Genomic DNA, 25,461 nt, shown 5'->3' on the forward strand with positions numbered 1-25,461 from the left:
GGATGATGTTGAGAAGGTACACATTTAAGCTAATCACAAAATTAATTAAACAAAGGTTAGAACAAAGGTTTTTAAATCAGATGATTGTTAGAATACAGAATTCTCTGCCACAGCCCATTGATGCAGAATCCATAATTCTTTAAAAAATGTTGGATTGTTGCTTCAAAAGAAGCACAGAGTACCAGTGGATTGATATAGTCTCATCCAGTAGTGAATCAATACATCCATAGAGCAATAGGCAGCAGGGAATGGAAAATAAAGTGAATCAACAAATTAAGGAAAACAAAAACATACCTTTTATGAATCCATGGCTGGAATTTTCACATTGGAGAGCATGCAGGTTTGGGGACGGGTCGGTTAAAAGCACAGAAATTGACCGCGTTGAGAACCTGCCGACTTCTGCCTTTAACTCTGGCGTGTTTCGAGGTGGGCTACGGACCCGCTCAGGAGAGGCAGGTGACCTCATTGAGGTCATTAACTGTTCATTTACGGACTCTTAACTGCCTTTTAACATCAGGCTTAGAACCTAACTGGTTACGCATGAGATTCACACACCTCGGGATCCTCGCCTGTGAAAGGGAGGTGGAAGCCATTGTGCGAGTTCATTAAGTGATAGCTGGAAAAAGCATATAAATACTCAGACCTTACACCTGCTTCCTTGCCTAAGGGAAAGGCTCTTGCTGATACCATTTTGTGCAGAGATGTAGCTTTCAGGAGTTTGCAAGTCACTTCTGCAACCTCTGAAGCCACTCTCACCACATTGTTAGTCACTCTCACTACATTAGAGGATTGTGCCTCTGATCTCCAGTTTACCTGCCAGCTATCAGATCCGCAGGGGTGCCGCTTATGCTGCCTCATCTTGGATCTCCGAATCCGACCAAAATAAGCCCCAGCACAAACAACAGCAGCAGCACCCACACCAACAGTCTTCTCCTTTCCGACCTGATGCTCCACAGTAGAGAGCGGATCACCACACCAGAGGCGATACCCCCAACACGGGATATAAAGACAGAGGATGAGCTTCCTGCACATGACTGAGCAGCAGTGCTTCAGGAGGCTCAGGCTATCGCACCAGGTGATTGCAGACATTTGTAGCTTGCTGGAACAAGATCTGCTGCCCAGAACACCTGGTGGACAAGCCTTACCAGTGGCTGTCAAAGTCACCACTGCCCTCAATCTCTTCGCCTCAGGCTCCTTCCAGGGATCTGCAGCAGACATTTGCAGGATCTCGCGGTCAGCCACCCACAGGTGACTGATGCCATGTTTCACAAGTCGGCCAATTATGTGAACTTTGCCACTGATGAAGTCGGTGTTTCTGAACTGCCGCTCGGCTTTGCACCTCAGGCTGGCTTCCCATAGGTGCAGGGCGTCATCGACACGTGTGGCCATCAAGGCAACCCCACATCACCCAGCAGTGTATGAACCACAAGGGCTTGCACTCCCTCAATGTGCAGCTCATCTGCAGCCACAAAAGATCATCATGCATGTGTGTGCCAGATTCCCTGGTAGCTGTCATGACTCTTTCATGCTACATCAGTCCACCCTCCTGCAGCTCTTTGCACCTCCAACCAGACTTACCAGCTGGCTGCTTGGAGACAAAGGGTATCCACTGAAGATGTGGTTGAAGACACTTATGAGGAGCCAGGCAGTGAGGCCCTGGAACCCTATAATGACAGCCACATGTCCACCAGATTTGTCATTAAACAAGCAAACGGCTTGCTGAAGATGCGCTTCTGATGCCTTGACAGATCTGGAAGTGCCCTTCAGTATGCACCAGCCAGGGTCTCCAGAATCATCATTGTATGCTGCGCTCTGCACAACACAGTGCAGCAGCGAGGATTGGAGCTCCATACCCCTTGATCCTCTTAACTATGTTTCTATGTTTCCCCATTATAAAATTTGGAATTAGCCTTACAGAAATCCCTGGAATAATCAAAGTACGATACAATCAATTGCAGCCGATTACTCAGCCATGGTGACACATGCAGTGCATTCTTTCTTCATTCTGGCTTCACGCAATGGGCCAGTGGTTCTATCCTGTTGCCCTATGTACCCTATTCCATTTTACAAGTATGATAATGATGTGGAAATCACTACTGAGAGATAACACACTAGCCACAACCTGAAATAATTAATTATTAGCTAACTCAAAGTTACTGTATGATAACAGCAATAACTTGCATTTATATAGCACCTTTAACATAGTAAAATGTCCCAAGGTGCTTCATAGGTGCATTATCAAACAAAATTTGACACTGAGTCACATAAGGTGATATTAGAACAAATGACCAAAAGCTTGGTCAAGGAGGTAGATTTTAAGGAGCATCTTAAAGGAGGAACCATAGAATAGTTATAGCACAGGAGGAGGCCATTTGGCCTGTCGAGCCCGTGCCAGCTCTCTGCAAGAGCACCTCAGCTAGTCCGACTCCCCCGCCTTTTCCCCGTAGCCCTGCAAATGTTTTTCCTTCAGGTACTTGTATAACTCCCTTTTGAAAGCCACGATTGAATCTGCCTCCACCACCCTTTCAGGCATTGCATTCCAGATCATAACCACTTGCTGCGTAAGAAAGTTTTCCTTCATGTTACCTTTGGTTCTTCTGCCAATCACCTTAAATTTGTGTTCTATGATTCTCGACCCTTCCGCCAATGGGAACAGTTTTTCTCTACCTACTCTGTCTTGACCTCTCTTGATTTTGAACACCTCTATCAAATCTCCCAATACCTACTCTGTTCTAAGGAGAACAACCCCAGCTTCTCCAGTCTATCCATGTAACTGAAGTCCCTCATCCCTGGAGCCAATCTTGTAAAACTTTTCTGCTCCCTCTCTAAGGTCTTCACATTCTTCCTAAAGTGCGGTGCCCAGAATTGGACACAATACTCCAGTTTGAGGTTGAACCAGTGCTTTATAAAGATTCATAACAAATTCCTGGCTTTTGTACTCTCTGCCTCTTTATAAAACCCAGGATGCCGTATGCTTTTTAGCCGCTTTCTCAACCTGCCCTGCCACCTTCAGCAATTTGTGCACATATGCACCCAGGTCTATCTCGACTCTTTTTTTTCTCCCCTTGTCCAGTCTTTTCCCACCTACATCCACAACTTCTCTGACGCCCTCAACCACTTTAACAGTTTCCCGGCCCCAACCATCTCCTTTTCACTTTGGACGTCCAACTCCTCTACACTTCCATCCCCCACTAGGATGGCCTAAGGGCGCTCCGCTTCTTCCTTGAGCAAAGGCCCAACAAGTCTCCATCACCACCACCCTCCTCCGCCTGGCTGAACTTGTTCTCACATTGACCAACTTTTCCTTTGACTCCATACACCTCCTCCAAATTAAAGGTGTTGCTATGGGAACCCGCTTGCCTGCCTTTTTGTGGGATATGTGGAACATTCTTTGTTCCAGTCCTACTCGGGTCTCCTCTCTCACCTCTTTTTCTGGTACATTGATGACTGCATCAGTGCCATTTCCTGCTCTCGCCCTGAACTAGAAAATTTCATTCACTTTGCATCCAATTTCCACCCTTCCCTCCCCTTCACATGGTCCATCTCTGACTCCTCCCTTCCCTTCCCGTCCCTTCCTCGACTTCTCTCTCCATTTCTGGGGATAGGCTATTGACAAGACATTCATTATAAGCCCACTGGCTTCCACAGCTACCTGGACTACACTTCCTCCCACCCCACATCCTGTAAGGACTCCAGTCCATTCCCTCAGTTTCTTGGTCTCCATTGCATCTGCTCTTGACGGCGGTCACCTTCCACATTAGTGTGTCTGATAGATCATTTTACTCAACAGAGGTTTCCCCTCCACCGTGGTTAACATGGTCCTCAACTGTGTTCATTCTATTTCCTGTACCTCTGCTCTCACCCCTTCCCCTCCCTCTCAGAACTATGACAGGGTTCCCCTTGTCCTCATCTTTTACCCCACCAGCCTCCACATTCAATGGATCATCCTCCGTCATTTCTGCCACCTCCAGCGTGATTCCACCGCCAATCACACCTTCCCCTCCCCTCAGCATTCCGAAGGGAATGCTCCCTCTATGATACCCTGGTCCATTCCAGTTACCCCCTCCCCTTCCCGTGCAAGTGCGGGAGATGCAACACCTGCCCTTTTACCGCCTCCCCACTGCCCAGGGCTCCAAATACTCCTTCCAGGTGAAACAGTGATTTACTTACTGTACTTTCAATTAAGTATACTGTATTCGCTGCTCACAATGTGGTGGTGTCTACATTGGGGAGACCAAAAGCAGATTGGGTGACCGCTTTGTGGAACACCTCCATTCAGTCTGTAAGTGTGATCCCGAGCTTCCGGTCACCTGTCACTTTAATTCTCTGCTCCACTCCCACTCTGACCTCTGTCCTCGGCCTCCTACACTGTTCCAATGAAGCTCAACACAAGCACGAGGAATAGCACCTCATCTTTCTATTAGGCACTTTTCAGCCTTCTGGACTCAACATCGAGTTCAACAATTTCAGACCGTAACCTCTGCCCATATTTTGCTCTTTCCTCTTTTTTTTAACCCCTGCCTCCCCCAATCTTTATTTTTATATATATATATATTTTCTCTCTTTCCCATGGCAGCTGGTAATTATTCTGCCATTTACACACTATTTAGATTCATCAGACCCCCAGGTCTCTCTCTGTTCTTGTACCCCCTTTAGAATTATATCCTTTAGTTTATATTGCCTCCTTGTTCTTCCTACCAAAATGTATCACTTCACATTTTTCTGCGTTAAATTTCACCTGCCATGTGTCTGCCCATTCCACCAGCCTATCTATGTCCTCTTGAAGTCTATCACTATTCACTATACTTCCAAGTTTTGTGCCAACTTTTTTGAAAATTTTGAAATTGTCCCCTGTACACCTAGGTCCAAGTCATTAATGTATATCAAGAAAAGCAGTGGTCCCAGTACTGACCCCTGGGGAACAGCACAGCTCAAAGTGTAGGGAGGGGTTCACTTGTTCATCCAACTTGCTGACACACCAGCGAGTTCACACTGAGGAGAGACTGTTCACCTGCTCGGAGTGTGGGCAGGGATTCACTCACTCTTCCAGTCTGCTGAGACACCAGCGAGTTCACAAGTGATTGCAGGGTTTGGATTCTGCTGTTATCGCTGCTGTTACTCACATCCTACTGACTCGTGTTCATTCTGTTAGTTGGTGTTTGTTTCTGCTGATGTTAAATAACCCTTCAACTAGGCTGGAGTTTAATATTTTGATATTTCAAATAACAGTGTTGATATTTGATGTCTCCAAGGTAAGAAGAGACCAATTGATGTCCTGTTTCTGACTGCTCCATTTTTGATTGGGGCGGAGGAGTGTTGTGATCGGGGCCCAGGAGAGCCAGGGGCCAGGGGCCCAGGGGCAGCATGGGCCAGCCCACACTGCGATCTATGGATAGTAGGAGCGTGCGTGTGCACTAGGTCCGTGCAGTAGAACTTGGTCTCCAGTCGTCTTGGTTAACCCTTGCCACTGGATCAAGACCTAGCTCTGTCAAGCCCGTGTAATGGCTGGTGTGCAATGGCCACCCCATGTTAAAAGAATCCATGCACAGGCATCTTCCACCCTTCCATATGTAGTTTGGGAACTAGAATGTCAGGTCCCTCATTGAAACACCTGTGAACTCATCCCTTTTTGATGTGCAAGCAAGTCATCCTCGATACGAGGGACAGCCTAATGCTATACTATATATCTTCCTCCAGTCCGAAAAACAACCATTCATCACTACTCTCTGTTTCCTGTCACTTAGCCAATAGGCTTCAACTTTGCTGGCAAGCCTATTATGTGGCACTTTATCAAATGTCTTTTGGAAATTGAAGTACACCATCAACTCCCTTGCCCTCATCAACCTTCTGTTACCTCATCAAAAAACTCAATCAAATTAGTTAAACACAATTTGCCTTTAACAAATCCATGCTGGCTTTCCTTAATTAATCCACACTTGTCCAAGTGCCTGTTAATTTTGTCCCAGATTATCGTTTCTAAAAGCTTCCCTGCCACCGAGGCTAAACCCATTGGCCTGGAGTTGCTGGGTTTATCCTTACAGCCTTTTTTGAATAAGGATGTAACATTTGCAATTCTCCAGGCCTTTGGCACCATCCCTGTATCTAAGGATTGAAAGATTACAGCCAGTACCTCTGCAATTTCCACCTTTATTTCCCTCAGCATCCCAGGATGCATCCCATCTGACCCTGGTGACTTATTTACTTTAAGTACAGCCAGCCTTTCTAGTACCTCTATCAATTTTTAGCCCATCCACTATCTCAACTACCTTCTCTTTCACTATGATTTTGACAGCATCTTCCTTGGTAAAGATAGATGTAAAGTAGAGAAAGCAGAGAGCTTTAAGGGGAGAATTCGAGAGCTTAGGGTCTCGGCAGCTGAAGGCAAGGCCACCAATGGTGCAGTGATTAAAATCGGGAATGTGCAGAGGCCAGAATTGGAGGAGTGCTGAGATCTGAGTGCTGTAGACGGTTACAGAGATAGGGAGGGGTGAGGCTATGGAGGGATTTGAAAACATGAATTGTATGGAATTGCTGACCACAGGGTATTGAACTATTTTTCAATGTATTGTGAAAATTTTATATGAATAAAATATATTTTTGAAAAAAAGACAACCGGCCGTCAACGAACCATGTACTGAACTAGTGCCTCTTCTACCAGGTGCAAATCTAAAAGAATAGAGGTGAGATGGCGAAAGCAAGGAACAAAGAGAGAGAAGTTTGACTAATTTGTTTTTTTAGTTTTTTGAGGATGTAACAAGCAGGGTGGATAAAGGGGAACGAGTAGATGTTGTATATTTGGATTTCCAGAAAGCATTTGATAAGGTACCACATAAAAGGTTACTTCAGAAGATAAGAGCTCATGGGGTTGGGGGGTAATATATTAGCGTGGATAGAGGATTGACTAACAGAAAGCAGAGTTAAGATAAATGGATCATTTTCAGGTTGGCAAACTGTAATTAGTGGAGTGCGACAGGGAGCAGTGCTTTGGCCTCAACTTTTTACAATCTATATTAATGACTTGGATGAAGGCACCAAGTGTAATGTAGCCAAATTTGCTGATGATACAGAGATAGGTGGGAAAGCAAGTTGTGAGGAGGACACAAATAATCTACAAAGGGATATAGATTGGCTAAGTGAGTGAGCAAAAAATTGTCAGATGGAGTATAATGTGGGAAAATGTGAGGTTATCCACTTTGGTAGCAAAAATAAAAAAGCAAATTATTATTTAAATGGGGAGCGATTACAAAATGAGGTGGTACAGAGGGATCTGGGGGTCCTTGTACATGAAACACAAAAAGTTAGCATGCATGTACAGCAAGTAATTAGGAAGGCAAATGGAATGTTGGCCTTTATTGCAAGGGGGATGGAGTATAAAAGTAGAGAAGTCCTGCTCCAACTTTACAGGGCATTGGTAAGACCACACTAGAGTGCTGTGTACAGTTTTGGTCTCTTTATTTAAGGAAGGATATACTTGCATTGGAGGCAGTTCAGAGAAGGTTCACGAGGTTGATTCCTGAGATGAAGGGGTTGTCACATGAAGAAAGGTGGAGCAGGTTGGGTCTATACTCCTTGGAGTTTAGAAGAATGAGCAGTGATCTTATTGAAACATATATCATTCTGAGGGGGCTTGACAGGGTAGATGCAGAGAAGATGTTTTCCCTCGTGGGGGAATCTTAAACTGGAGTAAGGGGTTGCCCATTTAAAACAAATGAGGAGGAATTTTTTCACTCCAAGGGTTGTGAATCTTTGGAATTCACTACCCCAAAGAGCTGTGGGGTTCGGTCTTTTGAATATGTTTAAAGTGGAGATAGTCAGATTTTTATATGATTAAGGGAGTCAAGGGTTATGGGGAGCAGGCTAGGAAGTGGAGTTGAGGCCAGGATCAGATCAGCCATAGAAACATAGAAAATAGGTGCAGGAGTAGGCCATTCGGCCCTTCTAGCCTGCACCGCCATTCAATGAGTTCATGGCTGAACATTCAACTTCAGTACCCCATTCCTGCTTTCTCGCCATACCCCTTGATTCCCCTAGTAGTAAGGACATCATCTAACTCCTTTTTGAATATATTTAGTGAATTGGCCTCAACAACTTTCTGTGGTAGAGAATTCCACAGGTTCACCACTCTCTGGGTGAAGAAGTTCCTCCGCATCTCGGTCCTAAATGGCTTACCCCTTATCCTTAGACTGTGACCTCTGGTTCTGGACTTCCCCAACATTGGGAACATTCTTCCTGCATCTAACCTGTCTAACCCCGTCAGAATTTTAAATGTTTCTATGAGGTCCCCTCTCATTCTTCTGAACTCCAGTGAATACAAGCCCAGTTGATCCAGTCTTTCTTGAAAAGTCAGTCCCGCCATCCCGGGAATCAGTCTGGTGAACCTTCGCTGCACTCCCTCAATAGCAAGAATGTCCTTCCTCAGGTTAGGAGACCAAAACTGTACACAATACTCCAGGTGTGGCCTCACCAATGCCCTGTACAACTGTAGCAACACCTCCCTGCCCCTGTACTCAAATCCCCTTGCTATGAAGGCCAACATGCCATTTGCTTTCTTAACCACCTGCTGCACCTGCATGCCAACCTTCAATGACTGATGTACCATGACACCCAGGTCTCTTTGCACCTCCCCTTTTCCTAATCTGTCACCATTCAGATAATAGTCTGTCTCTCTGTTTTTACCACCAAAGTGGATAACCTCACATTTATCCACATTATACTTCATCTGCCATGCATTTGCCCACTCACCTAACCTATCCAAGTCGCTCTGCAGCCTCACAGCATCCTCCTCGCAGCTCACACTGCCACCCAACTTGGTGTCATCTGCAAATTTGGAGATACTACATTTAATCCCCTCATCTAAATCATTAATGTACAGTGTAAACAGCTGGGGCCCCAGCACAGAACATTGCGGTACCCCACTAGTCACTGCCTGCCATTCTGAAAAGTACCCATTTACTCCTACTCTTTGCTTCCTGTCTGACAACCAGTTCTCAATCCATGTCAGTACACTACCCCCAATCCCATGTGCTCTAACTTTGCACATCAATCTCTTGTGTGGGACCTTGTCGAACGCCTTCTGAAAGTCCAAATATACCACATCAACTGGTTCTCCCTTGTCCACTCTACTGGAAACATCCTCAAAAAATTCCAGAAGATTTGTCAAGCATGATTTCCCTTTCACAAATCCATGCTGACTTGGACCTCTTTCCAAATGCACTGCTATGACATCCTTAATAATTGATTCCATCATTTTACCCACTACCGATGTCAGGCTGACCGGTCTATAATTCCCTGTTTTCTCTCTCCCTCCTTTTTTAAAAAGTGGGGTTACATTGGCTACCCTCCACTCCATAGGAACTGATCCAGAGTCAATGGAATGTTGGAAAATGACTGTCAACGCATCCACTATTTCCAAGGCCACCTCCTTAAGTACTCTGGGATGCAGTCCATCAGGCCCTGGGGATTTACCGGCCTTCAATCCCATCAATTTCCCCAACACAATTTCCCGGCTAATAAGGATTTCCCTCAGTTCCTCCTCCTTACTAGACCCCCCGACCCCTTTTATAACCGGAAGGTTGTTCGTGTCCTCCTTCGTGAATACCGAACCAAAGTACTTGTTCAATTGGTCCGCCATTTCTTTGTTCCCCGTTATGACTTCCCCTGATTCTGACTGCAGCGGACCTACGTTTGTCTTTACTAACCTTTTTCTCTTTACATATCTATAGAAACTTTTGCAATCCGTCTTAATGTTCCCTGCAAGCTTCTTCTCATACTCCATTTTCCCTGCCCTAATCAAACCCTTTGTCCTCCTCTGCTGAGTTCTAAATTTCTCCCAGTCCCCAGGTTCGCTGCTATTTCTGGCCAATTTGTATGCCACTTCCTTGGCTTTAATACTATCCCTGATTTCCCTTGATAGCCACGGTTGAGCCACCTTCCCTTTTTTATTTTTATGCCAGACAGGAATGTACAATTGTTGTAGTTCATCCATGCGGTCTCTAAATGTCTGCCATTGCCCATCCACAGTCAACCCCTTAAGTATCATTCGCCAATCCATCCCAGCCAATTCACGCCATGATCTTATTGAATGGCGGAGCAGGCTCAAGGGGCCAAATGGCCTACTCCTGCTCCTATTTCTTATGATCTTATGGTCAAGGATGTTGGAGGTGAGGTTGGCAGGCCACATCCATCCATTTGGGCTCTGTCTCTTGAGAAATTCTGGGTAAATGCCATTGATCCCAGTGGCCTTCCCAAACCTGATGGTTGTCAGTGCTGTGTCCTCCACTTCTGTGGTCAAGGCTACCGAAAAGGTGGTGTGTGGGACAGTTCTTTCAGAGACAGCTTAAGCAGTTTTTTCATGCTGCGGTTGTCTTTGATGGTAGTCATTACCTTTGTGTTGGTTAGGAGACAGGCTGCAATGGCATCTGTACTGATCTTTTGGTGCTTCACGTGGGGACAGTGAGAGGGTGTCAAGCCAGCGGAGCAGTTTGCAGGGTTTCCTGCTGAAGTGTGAGAAACCTAGGTTTTCGATGGTTTCTCATCATCGCACTAATCTGCCGTCGTCAAGGGAATCCATAAGTGCTGTTGCTATGTCCGGGTGGTGAGTGGCATTGAACTTGTGCCAGCAATCTCTCGCTCTCCTGGGACCAGTATGGCATGATTCTTTCCTGTTTCCGGACAGGATGCATCTAGCAGCTCCCACTTTCAGTAGTCAAACAAAGCGGTCATAGTTGTTTGGGGATGGAGGTAATCTCTGGATTGTCCTTGATAGTGTTCGTGAAGGTGGGCCATGAAGCTTTACAGAAGTTACATCTTGGTTTCGGGACTGAGTCGACTTTCAGTACTTCGGTCCCTACATGTACGATGCTGGGTCGGTGTTGAGTTTTTAAGGATCAATATCCCGACAGTGGATAGTCAAGGGGCTATAGGATGGGGGAGGAACGTAACACAATTACAATCACTAAGGAGGTGGTACTCAGTAAGATAATAGGACTAAAGACGGATAAATCCCCTGCACCTGATGGCTTGCATCCTAGGGTCTTAAGAGAAGTAGCAGTAGGGGATTATGGAATCATTAGTTGTAATTTACCAAAATTCCCTGGATTCTGGGGAGGTCCCATCAGATTGGAACACTGCAAATGTAACACCCCTATTTAAAAAAAGGAGGCAGACAAAAAGCAGGAAACTATAGACCAGTTAGCCTAACATCTGTGGTTGGGAAAATGTTGGAGTCCACTATTAAAGAAGCAGTAGCAGGACATTTGGAAAAGCAAAATTCGGTCAGGCAGCCAGCATGGATTTATGAAGGGGAAGTCATGTTTGACAAATTTGCTGGAATTCTATGAGGATGTAAAGAACACGGTGGATAAAGGGGAACCAGTGGATGAGGTCTATTTGGACTTCTAGAAGGCATTTGACAAGGTGCCACATAAAAGAGTACCATACAAGATAAAAGTTCACATGGTTGGGGGTAATATATTAGCATGGATAGAGGATTGGCTAACTAACAGAAAACAGAGAATCGGGATAAATGGTTCATTCTCGGGTTGGCAATCAGTAACTAGTGGAGTGCCGCAGGGATCCATGCTGGGACCCCAACTATTTACAATCTATATTAACCACTTGGAAGAAGGGACCGAGTGTAATGTAGCTAAGTTTGCTGACGATACATAGATGGGAGGTAAAGCAATGTGTGAGGTCACAAAAAATCTGCAAAAGGACATAGACAGTCTAAGTGAGTGGGAAAAAATTTGGCAGATGGAGTATAATGTTGGAAAGTGTGAGGTCATGCACTTTGGTAGAAAAAAATCAAAGAGCAAGTTATTATTTAAATGGAGAAAAATTGCAAAGTGCTGCAGTACAGCGGGACCTGGGGGTACTTGTGCATGAAACACAAAAGGTTAGTATGCAGGTACAGCTAGTGAGGTCGTAAGGGCCACATCTAACTCCCTTTTGAATATATCTAACGAACTGGCCTCAACAACTTTCTGTGGTAGAGAATTCCACAGGTTCACAACTCTGTGAAGAAGTTTCTCCTCATCTCGGTCCTAAATGGCTCACCCCTTATCCTTAGACAGTGACCCCTGGTTCTGGACTTCCCCAACATCGGGAACATTCTTCCTGCATCTAACCTGTCCAGTCCCGTCAGAATACATGGTGTTACCACGCGTCCACAGCACACAGAAATTGGCCATTCAGCGCAACTGGTCCATGCCGGCGTTTATGCTCCACTCCCAGCCGACTTCACCTCATCCTATCCTGCTATTCCAGTGTCATCCGGGGCCCAGGGTGCAGCACTCTCGCCTCTGAGTCAGAAGGTTGTGGGTTCAAGTACCACTCCAGGGACTCGAGCACAAAAAAATTCTAGGCTGACACTCCCAGTACAGTGCTGAGGGAGCGCCGCACTGTCGGAGGGGCAGTGCTGAAGGAGCGCCGCAATGTCGGAGGGGCAGTGCTGAGGGAGCGCCGCAATGTCAGAGGGGCAGTGCTGAGGGAGCGCCACACTGTCGGAGAGGTAGTACTTAGGGAGTGCCGCACTGTCGGAGGGGCGGTACTGAGGCAGCGCCGCACTGTCGGAGGGGCGGTGCTGAGGGAGCGCCGCACTGTCGGAGGGCGGTACTGAGGCAGCGCCGCACTGTCGGAGGGGCGGTGCTGAGGGAGCGCCGCACTGTCGGAGGGCGGTACTGAGGGAGCGCTGCACTGTCGGAGGGGCAGCACTGAGGGAGTGCTGCACTGTCGGAGGGGCGGTGCTGAGGGAGCGCCGCACTGTCGGAGGGGCGGTGCTGAGGGAGCGCCGCACTGTCGGAGGGCGGTACTGAGGGAGCGCTGCACTGTCGGAGGGGCAGTACTGAGGGAGTGCCGCACTGTCGGAGGGGCAGTGCTGAGGGAGCACCACACTGTCGGAGAGGTAGTACTTAGGGAGTGCCGCACTGTCGGAGGGGCAGTGCTGAGGGAGCGCCGCACTGTCGGAGGGGCGGTGCTGAGGGAGCGCCGCACTGTCGGAGGGGCGGTGCTGAGGGAGCGCCGCACTGTCGGAGGGGCGGTACTGAGGGAGCGCCGCACTGTCGGAGGGGCAGTACTGAGGGAGTGCTACACTGTCGGAGGGGCGGTACTGAGGGAGTGCTACACTGTCGGAGGGGCGGTACTGAGGGAGCGCCGCACTGTCGGAGGGGCAGTACTGAGGCAGCGCTGCACTGTCGGAGGGGCGGTACTGAGGCAGCGCCGCACTGTCGGAGGGGCAGTACTGAGGGAGTGCTACACTGTCGGAGGGGCAGTACTGAGGGAGTGCTACACTGTCGGAGGGGCGGTACTGAGGGAGCGCCGCACTGTCGGAGGGGCAGTACTGAGGCAGCGCTGCACTGTCGGAGGGGCGGTACTGAGGCAGCGCCGCACTGTCGGAGGGGCGGTACTGAGGGAGTGCTACACTGTCGGAGGGGCGGTACTGAGGGAGTGCTACACTGTCGGAGGGGCAGTACTGAGGGACCGCCACACTGTCGGAGGGGCAGTACTGAGAGTGCTGCACTGTCGGAGGGGCAGTACTGAGAGTGCTGCACTGTCGGAGGGGCAGTGCAGAAGGAGCGCCGTACCGTTGGAGGTGCCGTCTTTCAGATGAGATGTTAAACCGTCTGCTCGCTCAAGTGAACGTAAAAGATCACGTGGCATTATTTCGGAGAAGAGCAGCGGAGTTATCCCGTGTCCTGGTCAATATTTATCCCTCAACCAGCGTGACCAAAACAGATGACCTAGTGATAGAATCATAGAAATTTAAGGCGCAGAAGGCCATTTAAAATCGCATTTAAACAGTACGTGGATGTGCACTTGAAGTGCCGTAGCCTACAGGGCTACGGACCAAGAGCTGGAAAGTGGGATTAGGCTGGATAGCTCTTTGTCGGCCTCCTCCTGTGCCATTATTGTCCATGATTCTTTGATTATACTTCATTGACTGTAAAGCGCTTTGGGACAACCAGTGGTTGTGAAAGGTACTATAGAAATGCAAATCTTCTTTCATACCACTTGTACCAATTTCTATCTTTGATCTCGACATTCCATACATATTACCAATACATCATCGTACATCAAAGCTACAGACAAATGCTAACAGAATAACAACAAAGAATTAATTAACAGTCCTAATTATTTCATTGCTGCAATAAATCTCTTCCCATCCAGTTTATTTCTATTTATTCAAAGGAGGGATATACTTGCATTGGAGGCAGTTCAGAGAAGGCTCACGAGATTGATTCCTGAGATAAGGGGGTTGACTTACGAAGATAGGTTGGGCCTCTACTCATTGGAGTTTAGAAGAATGAGAGGTAATCTATTGAAACGCTTGCTTTTCTTGTGCGTTTTGTTTTCTAAAAACGGGTTCGCCGAATGGCCACACTTAGGCGGTGTGTTTTTTTTCCCCGCATTGCACCAAGGCGATTCACTTTTTGGCGATATTTTGAAAACGCCATTCTTAAGGTTTGGGGAAATTTGACCAATTCAGTTTAAGGATAAAAAAGCACGTTTAACGCAAATAAATCGCGTTAAAACATGCGTTAGGGTGGGGGAAATCTAGTCAATAGATCTTTTCCTTAAATCCGAACATACCATTATATATTTTTTTACAAACAATACACTCAGAGGGACTGTACATAGCAAATCACCTCAAAAGAACACTTGGGATGCACACTAGACATTAATTGGGACTTGTAATTAATTACATACATATTAGAACATTACATAATTAAACACATTATATATTTTTGGACCTGCAACTTTAAATGTTTACAAAAATTCCAATAATTTGTTTTGAACCTTACGATGATAATCAACAAACTTTAGAACCATCACAATAGCATAAATTCAGCCAAAATGGTAGGTAGAACATTTTAAAACATCACAATTCTAAAGTGGCAAATACTAGACTTTGTTTTGAGTGCAATTGTGTATAAAATTACAAAATGACATATCTTCAATTGTCTAAAAATGTACAATTAATAATCAATTGTTTTCATGATTTATACAGCATTATGTTACCTTTTGCGAACACATGATAAAAACATAGAAACATAGAAAATAGATGGAATCGGCCATTCGGCCCTTCGAGCCTGCACCGCCAATCAATGAGTTCATGGCTGAACATGCAACTTCAGTATCCCATTCCTGCTTTCTCGCCATACCCCTTGATCCCCCTAGTATTAAGGACTACATCTAACTCCTTTTTGAATATATTTAGTGAATTGGCCTCAACAATATGAAATATTCTCATTTCAGGAAAACAAACTTCTGCGGCAGTTAGAACATAAGAATTAGGAACAGGTTGTAGGCCATCTAGCCCCTCGAGCCTGCTCCGCCATTCAACAAGATCATGGCTGATCTGGCCGTGGACTCAGCTCCACTTATCCGCCCGCTCCCCGTAACCCTTAATGGTTAAAAATCTATCTGTGACTTGAATACATTCAATGAGCTAGCCTCAACTGCTTCCTTGGGCAGAGAATTCCACAGATTCACAACCCTCTGGGAGAAGAAATTCCTTCTCAACTCGGTTTTAAATTGGCTCCCCCGTATTTTGAAGCTGTGCCCCCTAGTTCTAGTCTCCCCGACCAGTGGAAACAACCTCTCTGCCTCTATCTTGTCTATCCCTTTTATTATTTTAAATGTTTCTATAAGATCACCCCTCATCCTTCTGAACTCCAACGAGTAAAGACCCAGTCTACTCAATCTATCATCATAAGGTAACCCTCATCTCCGGAATCAGCCTAGTGAATCGTCTCTGTACCCCCTCCAAAGCTAGTATATCCTTCCTTAAGTAAGGTAACCAAAACTGCACGCAGTACTCCAGGTGCGGCCTCACCAATACCCTATACAGTTGCAGAAGGACCTCTCTGCTTTTCTACTCCATCCCTCTCGCCTTCCTGATTACCTGTTGCACCTGCAAACTAACTTTTTGGGATTCATGCACGTCCCTCTGCACCGCAGCATGTTGTAATTTCTCCCCATTCAAATAATATTCCCTTTTACTGTTTTTTTCCCCCCAGGGTGGATGACCTCACACTTTCCGACATTGTATTCCATCTGCCAAACCTTAGCCCATTCGCTTAACCTATCTAAATCTCTTTGCAGCCTCTCTGTGTCCTCTACACAACCCGCTTTCCCACTAATCTTTGTGTCATCTGCAAATTTTGTTACACTACACTCTGTCCCCTCTTCCAGGTCATCTATGTATATTGTAAACAGTTGTGGTCCCAGCACCGATCCCTGTGGCACACCACTAACCACCGATTTTCAACCCGAAAAGGACCCATTTATCCCAACTCTCTACATTCTGTTCGCCAGCCAATTCTCTATCCATGCTAATACATTTCCACTGACTCCGCGTACCTTTATCTTCTGCAGTAACCTTTTGTGTGGCACCTTATCGAATGCCTTTTGAAAATCTAAATACACCACATCCATCGGTACAATGCTCGTTATATCCTCAAAGAATTCCAGTAAATTAGTTAAACATGATTTCCCCTTCATGAATCCATGCTGCGTCTGCTTGATTGCACTATCCCTATCTAGATATCCCGCTATTTCTTCCTTAATGATAGTTTCAAGCATTTTCCCCATTACAGATGTTAAACTAACCGGCCTATAATTACCTGCCTTTTGTCTGCCCCCTTTTTTAAACAGAGGCGTTACAATAGCTGCTTTCCAATCCGCTGGTACCTCCTCAGAGTCCAGAGAATTTTGGTAGATTATAACGAATGCATCTGCTATAACTTCCGCCATCTCTTTTAACACCCTGGGATGCATTTCATCAGGACCAGGGGACTTGTCTACCTTGAGTCCCATTAGCCTGTCCAGCACTACCCCCCCTAGTGATAATGATTGTCTCAAGGTCCTCCCTTCCTACATTCCTGTGACCAGCAATTTCTGGCATGGTTTCTGTGTCTTCCACTATGAAGACCGAAGCAAAATAATTGTTTAAGGTCTCAGCCATTTCCACATTTCCCATTATTAAATCCCCCTTCTCATCTTCTAAGGGACCAACATTTACTTAATCACTCTTTTCTGTTTTATATATCTGTAAAAGCTTTTACTATCCGTTTTTATGTTTTGCGCAAGTTTACCTTCGTAATCTATCTTTCCTTTCTTTATTGCTTTCTTAGTCATTCTTTGCTGTCGTTTAAAATTTTCCCAATCTTCTAGTTTCCCACTAACCTTGGCCACCTTATAAGCATTGGTTTTTAATTTGATACTCCTTTATTTCCTTGGATATCCACGGCTGATTATCCCTTCTCTTACCGCCCTTTTTCACTGAATATATTTTTGTTGAGCACTATGAAAGAGCTCCTTAAAAGTCCTCCACTATTCCTCAATTGTGCCACCGTTTAGTCTGTGTTTCCAGTCTACTTTAGACAACTCTGCCCTCATCCCACTGTAGTCCCCTTTGTTTAAGCATAGTACGCTCGTTTGAGACACTACTTCCTCACCCTCAATCTGTATTACAAATTCAACCATGCTGTGATCACTCGTTCCGAGAGGATCTTTTATTATTCCTGTCTCATTACACAGGATCAGATCTAAGATAGTTTGCTCCTTTGTAGGTTCTGTAACATACTGTTCTAAGAAACAATCCCGTATGCATTCTATGAATTCCTCCTCCAGGCTACCCCGTGCGATTTGATTTGACCAATCGATATGTAGATTAAAATGATTACTGCCGTTCCTTTTTCACATGCCTCCATTATTCCCTTGATTATTGCCCGCCCCACCATGAAGTTATTATTTGGGGGCCTATAAACTACGCCCACCAGTGACTTTTTCCCCTTACTATCTCTAATCTCCACCCACAATGATTCAACATTTTGTTCATTCGAGCCAATATCGTCTTTCACAACTGCCCTGATATCATCATTTATTAACAAAGCTACCCCAACTCCTTTCCCTTCTTGTCTATCTTTCCGAATCGTCAGATACCCCTGTATGTTTAATTCCCAGTCTTGGCCACCCTGCAACCACGTTTCTGTAATGGCCACCAAATCATATCCATTTGTAATGATTTGTGCCGTCAACTCATTTACTTTATTTCGAATGCTGCGTGTGTTTAGGTAGAGTGTTTTAATACTAGTTTTTAAACCATGATTTTTAGTTTTGACCCCTCCTGCAACCCCTTTACATTCAGTGGCCCTTTTTGTTTTTTGCCTTGGGTTTCTCTGCCCTCCACTTTTACTCATCTCCTTTCTGTCTTTTGCTTTTGTCTCCTTTTTGTTTCCCTCTGTCTCCCTGCATTGGTGCCCATCCCCCTGCCATATTAGTTTAACTCCTCCCCAACAGCACTAGCAAACACTCCCCCTAGGACATTGGTTCCGGTCCTGCCTAGGTGCAGACCGTCCGGTTTGTACTGGTCCCACCTCTCCCAGAACCGGTTCCAATGCCCCAGGAATTTGAATCCCTCCCTGCTGCACCACTGCTCAAGCCATGTATTCATCTGAGCTATCCTGCGATTCCTACTCTGACTAGCACGTGGCACTGGTAGCAATCCTGAGCAACGCCACAGGATATCAACAAGTTATTCTAAAAATGACCAATACTTGAATTACTAACATGTCTTAAAATCAGGCAAAGAAAACTCAGCAAATTGTAGCAATCCTGAGATTACTACTTTTGAGGTCCTACTTTTTAAATTTAGCTCCTAGCTCCTTAAATTCGTCTCGTAGGACCTTGTAGAAAGTGGTGATTCAAGGGAAACATTATTAAAAACTAGAAAATCATGGCACTTGCTTGATTTTATAAAGCCTGTATGTTTTTAACAATTCTTTAGTACTCAGTGTGGCAGCCCCAACCTGTGAGGAAACACCAGCGGCAGGTCGGGGCCATGAAAGGAGCATACCACTTCAGGGAGCAGTGCGAGCTGGTGCAGAAGGGCGACGGCTGTGAAGAGGGCGGATTGAACGTCGCCATAACCCAGGTTGGTGATTGGAACGTGGGCAGGTACAGCAGGAGCGGTGAGGTCGGGGCAAAGGAACAGCGAGAAATTGTGTGCGCACTAGGTCCGTGCAGCAGAGTTGGTCTCCAGTCGTCCTGATTAACCCTTGCCACTGGACCAAAACCAAGCTCTGTCAAGCCGTGTGAGGGCAGGTGTGCAACGGCCAACACACGTTAAAAAAAATCCACACACAGGCATCTTCAACCCTCCAATATGCAGTTTGGGACTTGGAATATTAGGTTTTTCATTGAAACACCTGTGAATTCACTGAACTCATCCTTTTTTGGTGTGGAAATAAGTCATTCCCCAATCCGAGGGACCACCCAAGAAATCAAGAGAGCTTTCAATTCAGGTTTCACAAGAGTTCAGGTCTTTTTGTTTATAAATTAGGGTAGAACACAGCTTGGCTAACTCACTTCAGTGTCATAGTTCAGGTAATGAAACTAAAAATAAAGTGAAATTATGGGAGGCAAAAGATTGTCCCCAGAATTGATTCCGAAATTTGAATTATAATGAAATGAGTCACATCAGCAAAACATTCTTTTTAGTCCATATTCCCTTACCTATGATTTGTTGTTGGATATATCTCCTGCTCTGCATCTTCATTAGTTGGATTTATTAGGCTCAAATTTTCAAAAAGAGCTGTTATTAAAAAGAAATTAAGTTGCACCAAAATTACAGAATATACCTAAATCTGCAGAATGAATGTCTTCTCTACAATATCATTGGTTTTTGTGTGTCGAATTTCACAAGTATACTCTTCTGAACCTGCACCTACAACGATAGGTAGTTTTGTAATTGTAGAGTAAAGTCCCTTGGCATCAATTTTAGGCGTTTCTACGATTTGTTTATTCTTGTATTCCGTCCATCCCTTGCTCCAAACAACATGGATGTCCACAGGGCAAAAATGTTCAATCTTGCAAGTAAGAGTTGCGTTTCCTCCCTTTTTGGGATGAGGAGGGTCACACTTGATTTCTGTTACTTTGGGAACCACAGCTGTGAAAAGATGCAGTAACAAAATATAATTCTCACAACTATAATCAGATTCTTAAAAAGACAATTTTTTTCATGGGTTCAACAGTTCAAAACTTTAATAACTGCTCAAATTGAATTATTTTATGTTACAAAAAATAGTATAACGTATTTACAATTCATGTGTACAAAGCAAAAATATTTCAAACATGTACCAAGTAATTTCCACTGAATACATACGATAAATGCTTCTTTCTTCAATTAATGGCCTGCACTTTGTTGTACAGGTGCAGCGTCCAAAATGCGGAGTTCCGGAATCCGGACCGATTGGTGACAGGGTTGTCCGGAACCGTAAAATGTTCCAGAATCTGGACCCGCCGATCTCGAAGTCCCGCCGCTGCCCTTACCCCGGGACCTCCTCGGCGGGGCCCCGCCCAAACAGTTCCTCCACGGCGGGGCCCCGCCCAAACAGCTCCTCCACGGCGGGGCCCCGCCCAAACAGCTCCTCCACGGCGGGGCCCCGCCCAAACAGCTCCTCCACGGCGGGGCCCCGCCCAAACAGCTCCTCCACGGCGGGCCCCGCCCAAACAGCTCCTCCACGGCGGGGCCCCGCCCAAACAGCTCCTCCACGGCGGGGCCCCGCCCGACGACCTCATTGATGGGACCGGCAGCTCTAACAGCTTCTCAGCGAGTCCCCCCCGTGGTGTCAGAAAGACATTCCAAAGTCTGGAAAAACGCAGAATCTGGAATGGCCTCGGTCCTGAGGGTTCCGGATTCTGAACGCTGCACCTGTACTATTAACAACAAGGCTGTCAGCGCTTGCCATTATTACTGCGTAAAACTGACAGCAACCTCTGCGCATCTGCACATGTGCAGTTAAACGTGGAAATCTGGAAATTTTTGTCAGCGATACCCTGCTCCTTCACTGGCTTCACTGTTGCAGTCTTTGTCGATGGAATCTGCACAGAGATCACTGTAATGGCATGAGCTTGGACTAATTACTCGCTATCCACACTTTAAAAACAAAACACTTGCATTTATATAGCGCCTTTAACGTAGTGAAACATCTCAAGGCGCTTCAATGAGCATCCCAAAGAGCATTATACAATTAACATTTGACACCGAGCCACACAAGTAGAAATTAGCACAGGTGGGCAAAAGCTTGGGGCCTAGGCAACAGAAGGCACGGCCACCAATGGTTGAATGATTATAATCAGGGATGCTCAAGATCGGCAGAATAAGAGGGACGCAGACATCTTGGGGGTGGGGGTTGGGGGAGGGGTGGATGGGACTGGAGGAGATTAGAGAGAAAGGTAAGGCTTGTTCAATCAGAAGTAACTGCGTAAGTGATAGTTACTGCTGAACAACCATTCTAGCCCTGAAAAATTAATTTGAGATGTGTGGGGTCTCATTCCGTCAGAAAATTAATGTTGCAAATTTAAAAAAAATGTATATGTTTAAATAGTTTTCCTGTTTTGCTCTTTCATGTATTTCTCTTAATCCCACGTGTCTGTCCCAATCTTTAATTTGCTTGCTGTACAATAACTAAAATTTAATTCAAATGCTGTTTTTATTTTACTTCCTGCTTTGCTGTCTGTGCATGTCAGTAAGGATTCCTCACTCTGATTAGTTGAACTGCTTCCCTGATGCTTTCCCTGCTCACAGGCACCACAGATCCCCAGTAGAGGACGGCAAATTCAAACTGACGCCGGAAAAGAGGAAGTCTCCGCTGACAAGCCCGCTAAAACTGTGAGGACAACTGGACGCGAAGTGAATGGCGAATCCCTTCCTTCGCCACAATAAAATCCGGGCCATTATCTTCAATGCTGTATCATACATATATTTTAACAGAAATTAACAAAATCTACATTAAAAAATATTTAAATATCAATGCATGAGATACACTCACCTTTGAGGGGCAGTTGAATCCGTCTTTTGAATACCTCACTTTTGGTATTGTCTTTAAACTGAAAGATTAACTCTCTTTCAAAGTCTTCTGCAGTCACTAAAAAGTTCAGACAACTATCTATCTTGTAAGTGTTTTCATGGGTAACCACAGGACCTGAAATCTTCACTCCATCTTTAACATGCTCAGATGCTTTGTACCACTCAACAGTAATTTTTTCATGGAGAAGACCACACACTGAATGGTACACAGATAAAGGTTTGCCATACAAAGGGTTCTCTGGCTCTAGTTTGAACTCTGAAAATTTGGGTGAGCCTAAAACACATAGAAAATAATATACTTAATAGTTACAAAAGGCCAGATTAATCCACATCCTATCTGCCAAAAATTAAATTTTTATTCATTCTTTGGATATGGGCACCACTGACAAGGCTGGCATTTATGCCCATATCTATTCACCCTCAAGAAGGTGATGAACCGCACCGTGAAGGTACTCCCACAGTCCTGTTAGGTAAGGAATTCCAGGATTTTGACCCAGCTACAATTATGGAATGGCAATATATATATGTCCAAGTCAGGATGATGTGTGACTTGGAGGGGAACTTGGAGGTGACAGTGTTCCCATGCACCTGCTGCCCTTATCCACGGGTTTGGGAGGTGCTGGCGAAGAAGCTGTGGCAACCTGCTGCAATGCTTCCTGTACATAGTACACACCGCATCCATAGTACGCCGATGGTGGAAGGAGTAGATGTCTATGCTGGATAGGGTGCTGATCAAGCAGCCTGGTTATCCTGGTTATTATTGAGATTCTTAAGTGTTGTTGCAACTTCACCATCCAGATAAGTGGAGCGTATTCATACACTCTCCTGAATTGTGACTTGTAGATGGTGGGGAGGCTTTGGGGAATCAGGAGGTGAGTCATTCACCACAGAATACCCAGTCTCTGACCTGCTTTAGTAGCTATGACATTTAGGTGGCTGGTCCAGTTGAGTTTCTCATCAATGGTAAGCTCCAGGATATTGATGGTGGAATATTTGTCAATGATAATGCCACTGAATGTCAAGAGGAGGTGGGTTAAGATTTTTCCTTCATATTCAAAACTTAGATCAATAGACAGTAAGCAGACTTTTCATTGTTGTACTCATTTTTCTCAGCCCACTTAGGCCAAGATAAAGCAGTAAATGGCAATGGCAAATTGGCAGATGGTTGTATGATCAGGATATTTCTCAACAATGCTACTTAAGCAGCAAATATCAGTCATAAATTGAGTTGTCCTTATTTAGAAGAAAAGTGAAAAAATGTATAATTGCACAATTAAGATGTTTTAGCATTTGAAATACATTTCCATTAACCTTTCACAGGGCAAGTACAGATTCTGCAATCAATCCTGGTTAGCCTCTTGATTACGATCTTTGAACAGTTGTCAGCACACAGAAAATTTTAACTCACCTTTAAAAAATAGCTGGAAACATTGCTTCAAAGGTTTGGTTGAAGATTTTGTATGACAAACTTCAATTTTATATTCAGCTTGATGATCATCAGTACTTGGAGTCAAGGTTACTTGGGTAACTTTCTTGTACAGACCATTTTCATCGGAGGGTATTTCCACAATGTTTCCATATTTTGGATTGTCGTTCACTTTCATCTCATCTCTGAACCAATCAATTTGAATATCCTCTGGATAAAAGTTACTTATATCACAGGTTAAAGTTAATTCCTTCCCTGGTTCAGGAATGGCAGGATTGCAGACAATTTCAGATAATATGGGGAAAGATACTGAAATAGAGAGAAACATGAAGTAAAACTTTCCAAATTTTGTTTCAGATATTAGTATTAAAAATCTAAGTAACAAACTATTTTGAATGTATTCAATGTTTGTAAGATAATTGGAAAAGCACCAAATGCATAAACTATTAAACATTCATCCACACATTTATGTACTCGCACAAATGTAAACGAGTCTTACTATTTTAAACTAATGACATTCTTTAAACTAGAGTTTGTCATTTTTTTAAATGCTCCACAAAAATGGTTACATCAGTCCTTCTTCCCAAATAACAATTACATTTTAAGCACCAGAATAGCTCAGTATGCACAATGTGGTAAACTATACACACCAGGAAGATCCAAGATTCAATTCCTAATATATGCTGAACTACCGCAGGATTGTCACCAGGTTTTCGGCACGTCACCTGGCATTCCATGACACCAACCAGCATTGCACTTGCAAACTTTTCAACAATGGAGTAATGTGTGTTTTAACTCATTTCTAACTATGGGAACATACACGATGCAAGAATTTTACTGCTGATACATTTAGATCTGACATTTCATGGCAAAAAAACAATTTGCTTTACTGTAATATCACTTCATATAAAATTTACTTTATCCCTGATCAGGCACTATTTCCTGAACATCACTGTTCACATTTCTGGGAAATAAAGACTTTTTAATGCCCCATGTGATTTCTCTGATACCAGGTCCACTCTATATATGCCTAGTAACCATGGCCCGGATTTTCCACTCCCCATGACAGTGTACGCCATCTCAAGCCTTGTAAAAGGCTTCGGGTTTCCGCATGAGCAAAAACCCAGAACTTGCGATTTGTCACGGTTCACCTCGACAGATTATCCGCAACCCAAAAATCACTCACTGGTGCAGTGTTGGGCTATTGGCGTAACTACTGCCCAGCAAATACCCACAGAACCCTTATGTCTGGTAAAAACAGGCATAGGGTCCGCTTTCAAGTGTTAGGGGTAATATAAATGTTAAATAAAAAAAAATTTAAATCACACAAGCATTTTTTGATTTAGGATTAAAAAGTTTCAAATTATTTTTTTTTAATTACATTTTTATTGTAAATTAAAGAGACTTAATAACATTTTGAGAATAGGAACATTTAGTTTTATTCCAGTTGTGTAAATTATTGAATTATTTGGGGATTGGGTTTATGCATATGGGGGATTCTGTTCGTAAATGGAATCCCCTTAAGCGTATGAGGAATCCTCATTTATGATAGGAGGACCTGGCCCACGTGATCCCAGGGAGACTTCCGAACCACCTGCAGCCCTGGGATCTGTGGGCCTTTACGCAAGCTTATGTCTGGAGGCCCAGGATCCAAAGTCTCCAAAGCGAGGGAGACAGCAGGTATGTGCAGATTTTTGAAAAGAATCAGGTCGAAGGCATACTCCAGAGGTATGCCTCCAACCACAAATTCTAGATCATTGAAACCTTGTGTTCAAATCAATTTAGTCCCCTTTCCCCTCCACTTCACCCACATTATTTTAAGTGTAGCTCTTCAAAGTTTAAAAGTTATGAACACTCCCATGTGGTCTGGGGAACTTAATGTTCCATCAATGCTCCACTAACATTAAAATTTAGTTTTATTTTGATTACAGTGAGCTCAGTTTACCGTGGTCGGAGTAGGATGACTACCAGTATAACTTGAGTCTTGGCTAATATCCTCTCTGAACAACTACTTTTACTAGTCAAATTCTCTTGCTTACCTATTTAGGGTACGATTAGGTTTGCCTAACTGCCTGAGGAACTGTAACATGAAAACATAGTTAAACTCCAATAATACTGTTTTGCACACCAGAAACTGCTGACTGCTATACTCAACCATCCTGGT

The 25,461-nt window shown here is 44.7% G+C and overlaps 2 protein-coding genes across 5 annotated transcripts in view; one reads left to right on the forward strand and one right to left on the reverse strand.

The window, feature by feature from the left end:
- LOC139280247 (ATP-sensitive inward rectifier potassium channel 11-like) overlaps positions 1–23,683 on the forward strand; it is a 33,380-nt gene extending 9,697 nt beyond the window's left edge. The window contains exons 2-3 of one of the 3 annotated variants that reach the window (XR_011596644.1): positions 18,788–18,934; positions 23,192–23,683. The gene's annotated coding sequence lies outside the window, so the exon portion shown is untranslated. Of the gene's footprint in view, positions 1–18,787; positions 18,935–21,531; positions 21,549–21,589; positions 21,816–23,191 lie in introns of those variants that run through there. The other 2 variants (XR_011596641.1, XR_011596645.1) reach the window with 2 other exon arrangements.
- LOC139280246 (uncharacterized) overlaps positions 16,944–25,461 on the reverse strand; it is a 56,687-nt gene continuing 48,169 nt past the window's right edge. For both annotated transcript variants that reach the window (XM_070899881.1, XM_070899880.1), the window contains exons 8-10: positions 23,280–23,606; positions 21,834–22,145; positions 16,944–19,948 (exon numbers count right to left, since the gene is read on the reverse strand). In XM_070899881.1, the coding sequence (XP_070755982.1) occupies positions 19,641–19,948; positions 21,834–22,145; positions 23,280–23,606 (947 nt within the window). In that variant the 3' untranslated portion in view covers positions 16,944–19,640. The remainder of the gene's footprint in view (positions 19,949–21,833; positions 22,146–23,279; positions 23,607–25,461) is intronic.

This window comes from Pristiophorus japonicus, chromosome 14, assembly GCF_044704955.1.
Source record: "Pristiophorus japonicus isolate sPriJap1 chromosome 14, sPriJap1.hap1, whole genome shotgun sequence".
NCBI lineage: Eukaryota > Metazoa > Chordata > Chondrichthyes > Pristiophoridae > Pristiophorus > Pristiophorus japonicus.